Source organism: Magnolia sinica, chromosome 4 (assembly GCF_029962835.1).
Source record: "Magnolia sinica isolate HGM2019 chromosome 4, MsV1, whole genome shotgun sequence".
Classification (NCBI taxonomy): domain Eukaryota; kingdom Viridiplantae; phylum Streptophyta; class Magnoliopsida; order Magnoliales; family Magnoliaceae; genus Magnolia; species Magnolia sinica.
The window spans coordinates 92,349,295-92,358,338 of record NC_080576.1 but is presented as its reverse complement, the minus strand read 5'-3'; the positions used below and the strand labels follow the sequence as shown (position 1 = coordinate 92,358,338).

General features: G+C 40.8%; 1 protein-coding gene across 1 annotated transcript; it reads right to left on the bottom strand.

Annotated features, from left to right (window-relative positions):
* Positions 1 to 1,931: 1,931 nt before the first annotated feature.
* LOC131243383 (B-box zinc finger protein 20-like) lies at positions 1,932 to 7,632 on the bottom strand. The gene is made up of 3 exons (XM_058242713.1): positions 7,358 to 7,632; positions 2,823 to 3,191; positions 1,932 to 2,706 (listed from the first exon to the last, which is right to left on the bottom strand). The coding sequence occupies exons 1-3, from the start codon at positions 7,541 to 7,543 to the stop codon at positions 2,446 to 2,448; spliced, it is 816 nt and encodes a 271-aa protein (XP_058098696.1). The 5' UTR covers positions 7,544 to 7,632; the 3' UTR covers positions 1,932 to 2,445.
* Between the last annotated feature and the right edge of the window lie 1,412 nt (positions 7,633 to 9,044).

The following is a 9,044-nucleotide window of genomic DNA, read 5'->3' as shown; positions in this document are numbered from 1 at the left end:
AATTAGAAAATGAATGATTTTATTTTCGAAATGTATGACCATACATTAGGTTTTTCCAAATAGTTCAAAAAGCACGTGTCTTTTATAGAACCAATTGTGTTAATATGGGCTAAGCGAGAGAATGTTAGACATCTCTCATTTGAGAGATATATTGATGTGGCCTACATTCACGTTGCCATGTCATCTTACTATATGTAGTTATTACCATATCATTATAATTATTACCATATCATCCCATTACATATAGTTATTGACATATGCTGTAGATTTTACAACTGTTTGCATGCAAACACCATTTTCATGCCATCTCCTTTTTCCATGATTACATCACTAAGAGGATGAAACTTATCATGATTTGATGGCTTGAGTAGATGCAGCATGCTAAGATTTCTTGATATCATATTTTATGAAGCCTCTTAATTCCATTTACTTTTTATTTTTGGGCTAACTTGCAATTTGTAATTTGATAAAATTTTAGAAATATAGAGAGTGGTTAACTGTTTTGCGACCAGTTATCTATTTCACACATATAATATATCATTGAAAAGCTATCAATAAATTCTATCATGTCTTCCATCCCATGGTTAATAACCAAGGTTCATTAGCTTTCAAATGGCTTTACAAAATCCAATCATTTAAGGGGTCAAATGATGATTAAGTTTAAACTTACCATCTTTAGTAAGTTTCATTTTCTCTATTTTTAGAGTTATAAGAGTTAAGAGTTGCTTAAGAGTTTGAACAGGTTTAGGTATCATCATCATCTAAGCCTTTTCCCCATTCATTGGGTTTTGGATAGGTTTAGGTTTATTTTTACTAATTTTAGTAATTTTTACTATTCGGAAAAGTTTCCTACTTTAAGTGGGATTATAAGTCTAGGGCTTTTTTTTTATTAAGGCTATCAAGTACGTTGTAAACAACACTTTTGAATTGGTTATTCTTGAGAAGAAGTTGTCTCCTCCTCCTCCATGCACGGGCACTCTACAGGTTGGAAAGAAATAGAGAATGTCAACATTATAGAGTTGGGCATCGAGTCGAGTCAAATTGAGTTAGGGCTGACCCAACTCAATCTAGTTTTGAAATAGGCCTGACTTGAACTTGACTCAACTCGGTACTGAGTCTAGCATGCCTGAACTGATCCGAATCCGAGTTTGGCTTAGACTAATCCAGACCGAGTCCAACCCGGTAAAAAGTACCAAGTTGGCTCGAGCAGGCACCACTTCGAATCGAGAGATGAGTGACGGAGGGAGTGGAGAGGAGAGAGAGGAGGACGGTGGTGAATCCGGTGATGGTGTTAGGTGGCTGTCCTGGGGGAGAGAGAGAGAGAGAGAGAGAGAGAGAGAGGGTGGTGATGGTGGTGGGTGGTTGCTCAGTTTGGAAGAGGAGGATGAGGGAGGAAGAGAGACTTTGGGATTGGGTCAGTGTGGGTTGGGTGCGGTGTATAGGATTAGAGATATTTAAAAATTAGGATTTTTTGTTATATATATACTCGAATCCGAGTGGAGTCGGTTTCGGATCGAGTAGAGTCTGACTGGATCGAGTTCCGGTCAAGTCGGGTCGAACTCGACTCGGTTTCAGTTCGAATTGGGCGAAGGCTACTCGGTTCGGACCGACTCATCCATTCGGTTCGGTTCGAGTCGGTTCCGAACGTTTCGGATGAGTCGAGTCAGCTCATGCCCAGCTATAGTCAACATTCCCAACTCTAACTAACAATAGACAATGTATGTTACTGTAACTTATTATCTGTGCCCAATCGCAGAGGGGCCGAGGAATGGACAGTGGATTTCTACATTCCTGGGTGCCAATGTGAGGATGTAGAAGATCTGCCACAGCCAGATCATGGTTGACAAGTCCCTCTACACAAACCAAAGAAACTACAAACAAGAAGCAGATTCTTACTACAATTTACAGTAACACAAACCAAAGAAACTACAAACAAGAAGCAGATTCTTACTACAATTTACAGTAACACAAGTAAACCCAACAAGTCTCCTGTAACACCACATCAAGAGGAGAAAATGCGAAAGCAGTCCGAGGCTCTCTGATAGATTGAACAGGCTATTTCCAGCATGAAATTCGACCTTACATGTGTGTGAGATCTAGGACATTCATCAGGTGGCGCTGACCATGAACATGCACGGGCCCAAAAAAGGGCTAGTCCACTCTCAAACGTACACCGGTCATCTTTTTTCATCCATGCGTTTCTCGAACATGGCGTGGTCAATTTTATGAGTGGACTGGCCTGAGCTCGAGTCAAGACATTCGCGATGGGCCACAACTGATGAAAGTCTTAAATGGCACAAACATGTAACAGGTTAGCACATATGCATTTCAAATCATAGCCTCTTTGTTCTATTCTATCCAAATTCACACTGGGAGAGAGAAGTCCCTAACTGAAAATCATTCTAAAGAAATAGCAAAATCAAGGCATGTACTTTGTTTTGCTGCTTATCCAATTTGCCAATTAGGCCTGGATCTCTTAGATGGTGGATTGAACTGAGGAACCTCGAAGCCGTCATCATTCCACCTTTTGCCAGCCCTTGGATTGCTCATCTCCTTAAAGTCCTTGAATCCTGTTGCTCCGTGCTTTCCATTGGCTGCAGAAAGATATGGAGGCACTTGTGGCACCCAAATCGGCAAATCATTGGAACCAAAAACCGAATCGCTTTCAAGATCAGCATCCAGAAATGGAAACAAATCATCTGTTGTCTGCAGGGCATCCACATCACTAGAATCAGCTAAGAAAGAAAATATTCATATACAAAGAGTGGAACCTTGATTGCAAGTGAATTATTGAGTTCAAGGAAAGACGGGTAGCTGCAAACCTTACACAGACCGTCTGTTGCAGAGGAGTCTAGCAAATCCTCGACGTGCCAGCCGGGCAACATCTTGATCAAATACTCAGAAATGCTACTTGTGCAAGCCTCTTCTTCGCTCCTTGCAGCATCAGTGGATGTTTTCTCTGTGGCAAGATTGGTTTCGAAAGAAACAGATTTCTTTCCATTGTCTATGGCCTGGCTCATGTTATTAAATTGAGCAGGAGTAGAGGTAGATGAAGAGGAAGAGAGCTTGACACCAGTCAGAAGAAACCTGTTGTGCTTTTTCGTCATTTCGTTTGCAGTGTGGATTGGTAGGTCACATTCTCTACAAAGGATTGCCCGGTCCTCACGACAAAAGAGAAAGGCGCGTCTCTCCTAAAAACAACCAACAACAGCAGCACCATCATCATCATCATCATCTAAGCTTTATCACAATTAATTGAGGTTGGTTGTATGAATCCTGTTTGGCCATTCCACTCCATTAATGGAGCAAGAAATCACAAAACATGGAGTAAGAAAATGGTAATGATCACATGAGTGACAGCTCAATCAATCAATCTCAGGACTATTCCTTAGGTCTGATCGGATTATCAAATCTGTCGATGGAATCATTAGGAAGATGTGGCAACAAATAAATGTTTCCAAGTAGTGATCGATTGGATTTTTTTTTTTTTAGATAAATAAATGATCTTGACTGCTCATAGTTGTCAATAAGATGCTAGGATGGTACTATCAATGAGGATTATTTTCAGTATTCTATGTTGCATCAGATGAAATGTCCTTAGTGTCTTGATTGAACTCAAGTCCACCAAGTTGTGATGGAATCTGATTCATTTGATATCTGATAAAAGAAGGTTGGGAATTTTAGGACAGGTGGCCTAAGTGGGAAACCTCTTTGGTTCTTTCCCATTTCTTTGAGTTTTCTCTATTTTTCCTTTTTTTTTTTTTTTCCGTGTTTGAATAATGTCTTCTAACTACTTTGAGTTTCCATAATTTGATTGACTACTCAGAAAATGGTACTCTTAACCATGTGGGCATACACATCAACATAATAGATACATGTGAGACCAATGTGCACATGTGATGTGGCAGAGGGCGTGATGAGGTTGATCACCATCTTCCTTGATCAATAAAATACTTTGAATCCACAAGAGAAAATCTCGAATCTACGAGAAGAAATAGAATTTATAAGAAGTTTTAATTGATAGATAATTATAAAAATAATTTAACACCTTTAAATAACTCTAAACAGACCCTAAAAACGTAGTCACAAAGTCCTAATCAAATAAGAAAACAATTTCAAAAAAAATATGCAAATTTCTTCTGCTTGTCAACCTATCGAGTCGATAGGTCGAAACAGCCAAAAAGTGTCTAGATTTTTAAACAAAAAAATCTATGATTTTCGACCTGTCAACCCGATCTATTGGCCTGTTGAACAATATTTTGACCTTAGCCAGCAAACAATCCAGAATTTCTGGCAGAATTTCAACCTGTCGAACAGTATTTCAACTTCATCCAACAAACAATCCGGATTTTCTATCAGAATTTACCTATCCACCACAAAGGTTGGCCTATCAAAACTATGCTGAATTTTGTCAATTTTTCCTTGGGCTTCTTCCGGTTCATGTGTTACAAATGTACTTGATCCTCGTCCTTAATCAACATGACATCTAGCCTTCCTTGATTTTTGAGTCAATACATGTTAAGAGTGTAATTTGACCATCCTATGCTACCCAGGTTGCATAGAGCAATTCACCCTTTGTATATCACTTAGATAAAGATCAAAAGGTCCAAAGTATTCATCCTGGTGTGGGTTCGATATCTGTTCCATCCATTAGTTGGAGCTAGCTCAATTTTATCAACCTAAGGTCAATATAAAACTCAAGTTACCCACACCACATGGGATAATAGAAATAAGGGCATCTACCGTTAAATCCTTTTCTGGGCCCAACCTTGATATTTATATGCCATCTGACCCATTCCTGTTTATAAAGTGAGTACAGCTAAGATTAAGGAAAAAAAAATAAAAAATCAAAGATCAGCTTCATCTAGGATTATTATTATTATTATTATTTTAACACTCTCACACTCCCACATTCCACATGGGCATGAGGGTTAGCCTATTTTCTGGGATGACATACTAAAATGAACTGTCACAAATGATTGAGGAGTGAATATCATACACACAATTTTTTTTCTTTTTGGCTTGTTAGTACACCCCACTGTCAGCCACCCCCACTAGGGATCGATACCAAAACCTCAGTGTTGAAACGAGTTATCTTTCACTCGGTCTACCAACATGATAGGCCCTCGTAGCCTTTTGTTTGGCACGACGATGTTGTACGTAGATGTAGATCCATCGCGAGCTGAGCATCACCATGAAAACTTACTAAGGTCGCACGTGCTGTTCACGGATCAAATAAGAGAAATGACTCTCTCCGAGATTTCCCTTCCGCGGACGCGGATTGACTGCCAAAGCCTTTCTCATGACAGGGAAGCTAGGTGGGGCCACCCATGATATTTACGAGAAATCCATCCTGTCCTGTTTTTTAAGATCATGTTAAGAAATGGGCCTGAAAATGAGGTTGATAGAAAATTTAGGTGGGCCACACGACAGGAAATAGTGAGGGTTGAATGTCCAACGTTCAAAGATTCTAGGGCCATGGATGTTCTGGATCAGGCTAATATTTTTGTGTTTTCTCGTCATCTATGAAAGGAATGACTTTATAAATGGTATGGGTAGGCTCCAGGGAGGTTTCAACAGTAGGGATATCCCTGCTCACTTTTTCATGTCGTGCGGCACACTTGAGCTTTGGATCTGCCTCATTTTTTGAGGTAACGTCCTAAGATGATCCGGCAAAACGGATGGATGGAGTGGATTTCTCACAACAATCACGTTGGCCCCACCTAGCTTCGCAGAAGTTCCGGGAAAAGGCTTTTCGGAGGTGATCCACATTCATTAGGGACTCGGATTCGGTTGTAATCCATCCAAAAGCTATGTGAACCCCACCATGATGAATGTATCTTATCTACTCTGTTCAATCATGTTGTGAGATCATTTTAAGGTATGAGCCCAAAAATGAAGCAGATCTAAAGCCCAAGTTGACCACACTTTAGCAAACCTTTCTAGTCCGACTGCGATGTTTATTTGCCATTCAACCTGTTTATAAAGTCAAATGAACCTGGATGAATGGAATACGTAAAAAAATCAGCTTTATCCAAAATTTTTGTTGCCTATCAGAAGTTTTCAACGGTAGGCATTCAATCCCCACTGTTTCCTATGGTGTGGTCTGCTTGAACTTTGGATATGCTTGATTTTTGGTTTTAAGCCATAGAATTATTTTTTAAAATGGATGGACGGATTGGATACAATACATAAATCACAGTGGACCCCATATAGCTTACTCAGTACGCTAATCCGCTTCCCATACAAGGGTACTTACTCTTGCTCCGGTGGTTGACTCTCGGGAGTTTCAACGCCGGGTCAAGGGTTCGAATACCCATACGTGGTGAAATTCCACTACGGTGTAGTGTGTGGGGGTGTGTGTGCGTGCGTAAAATAAAATTATAAATAAAAAATAAAATAAAATAACATAAAATCCGCTTCCCATACAAAGGTATGAAACACCAGATGGATGAATAACATATAGGGTTGTCAACGGGCCGGGCCGGCAGTAAGTCTCGGCCCGTATTTTCAACTGTTTCGGATCTGGCTTAATCAAAGTTCTGATTTTCAAGCCCGAGCCCGGCCTATTGACACCCCTAACCAGATCACATCTAATTAGTCATGTGGCAGGTCTTAGGGCATGAAATCTTCCTAAGCATGTATAGATTTTACCAAATAAGGAAATCAATCCGCCATTGAAACTTAAACGGATTATTACCTAAAAAAGAACAAATGCAACAAATGATCAGATACAGCCGTTGTATCATGATCAGATACAGCAGCTCCATCGATACAAAGGTATTTCCGACCAGACGGAACCGGAATCGCCTACAAACACCTGTTTTACCAAGCGCGTAAATAACCCAAGCTCAGTTGTATCCATCATGTTGTATACGTAAGATCTACTCCGTCCATCTGGCGAGAATCATTATTTTGACCGCACACAAAGTATATGAGCACGATTAAAAACTCATATGGCCACATCAACGGAAAAAATGTAAAATCGCTACAAAAACCTCTACGTTCACAAGGTGTGGTCTGTATGAATCTTTAATCATTCCGTTGTTCTGTCTCTTCTATTCACACTCTAATTTCACACTTGATTAACGGGTTTGATGAAAGCTAAAGACCATGGTAGCCCCACACATGAACCTGTCGTTGGATATCATACTCATTATTCCATGTGGTGTGGCCCATACAAGTTGTGGTTATAACTGATTTTTTTCCTTAGCGTCTAACATCGAGGATAGAACATGATAGATGGAACGGATTTCACATATACACATCGGTGGCCCCACAGTCATGGGTGTATAACGCACTGAGTAAAACAGGCACTGCAGAGGATTCCAGTCCTTTGGTATCCAAGTAAGATCACCTGACAGATGTCGCAACGAGGGGCATCTTTGGAAGAAGGGTTAAGGAGAGAGAAGCGGTGGTGCTTTCCAGCGAGCTTGTTGGCATGGTGCACCCGTCTGTCGCACCCATCGCAAAGCGCAGCCTCATCAGCACTGCAGAAGACGGAGGCTTCCTCCCTGTTACAGCCATCGCACTGGATCTTCATTCTCTTTAGAAAGAATCGGACGTCTCAGAACGAAGGAAGATGACAAGGCATCGTAGAGAGTGAGAGAGAGAGATGAGTCTGGAAAGATGACAGCTACTGGTAGATGGCAGCTGCTAGCAGTGTTAAATAAAGATTGAATAAAATAAATAAAAAAAGATAGTGGAAAGAGATAAAATAGTGGTAAGGGCCAGGTATGGAGATTGGGATTCTCGGATTTTATGCTCTCGAGCTTGGAGTCTGCCTGCCAGACCCATTTGGAAGTCATGGCGAGCCATTTCTTTGCAGGGTCGCGATTCATCGAAGACAGGGCCCCCTCATGTGAGGGCGCTAAATACGTGTCAGAGATTCGTGGCAGATGCCAAACCTGTTCCGGATCTCATCCATTCAAAATAAGTAAAGTCAGGCTATTTCAGTCACACACGCGGATTAACTCCGACACCGGACCACTAGGTGGGGCCAGCGTGATTCTTGTGAGTTATGCTGATTTTGTACTAACCCCACCCGGACCTGGTTAGAAATGGACGATCCTATCAGGTGATCTCTGGCCCAACGTGATGTATGTGTTCTATGCACGCTGTGCATCTATTTTAATATATTATTTTAGAGTATAAGCCACCAGGAAGCAATGAAGATTGAAAGCTTACTATTAAATTATTATTATTTTATTGTATGGGGCACTTGAATTAAGATCATATTTATGTTTTCCTTTCGTGTGTGTGCGCGCGTTTATATATATATATATATATATATATATATATATATATATATATATATATGAACAGATTAGATGGCAAATAAGCATCACGGTGGCCCATAGGAAGTTCTTAACTGGAGGAATTCAGTCCCCACTGCTTTCATGTGGTGTGGTCACTTGAGCCTCCAATTTGACTCATTATTGGGCTTATGCCGTAGACACTCTACTTTAAACTAGCAAAAACATTGCACGTTGATTTTAGTTTTGTCACCAACTGAAACACGTGTACGGATAAAATTGCATCATAGAGACAGTCAAGGAGGTGGATTGGTCATTGCAAATGCACATAGGGTGATAAGATCGTGTGAGAGCATGAATCTAAAATGATCAAGCAAGCAAAGCATGCGTGAATTATACAAAAGTTGACTAGATCTATTTAAGGTTTAGGCAATTCCTTCGTCCTAGAAACAGATTTCCCAAGACCACATTTGCGTAGATACAGTCCTTGCAACATTGTGTATGCACATAGCCGCCCACATGCCAATGAGGAGCTGCTCCAAGCCCCTGTATGCTGATTCAACCCTGAGGCTACCTTGAGCGAGATTGGTTCGGTGAGATCCAATCAAAGTTGTAACGCTTGTGTGGCACCCGCTCGTTGTCTATTTAAGGCAACTAACTGTGAAGGTTTAAAAAAACAGGGAGAGCCAGAGACAGGGCTCTGGAGACGAGAGGATAGGAAGACAGGAGAGAATAGAGACCTTGCTGGAGGGCTCGATCATGGAAAGTGAGCCATGGCCAAATCTGCTC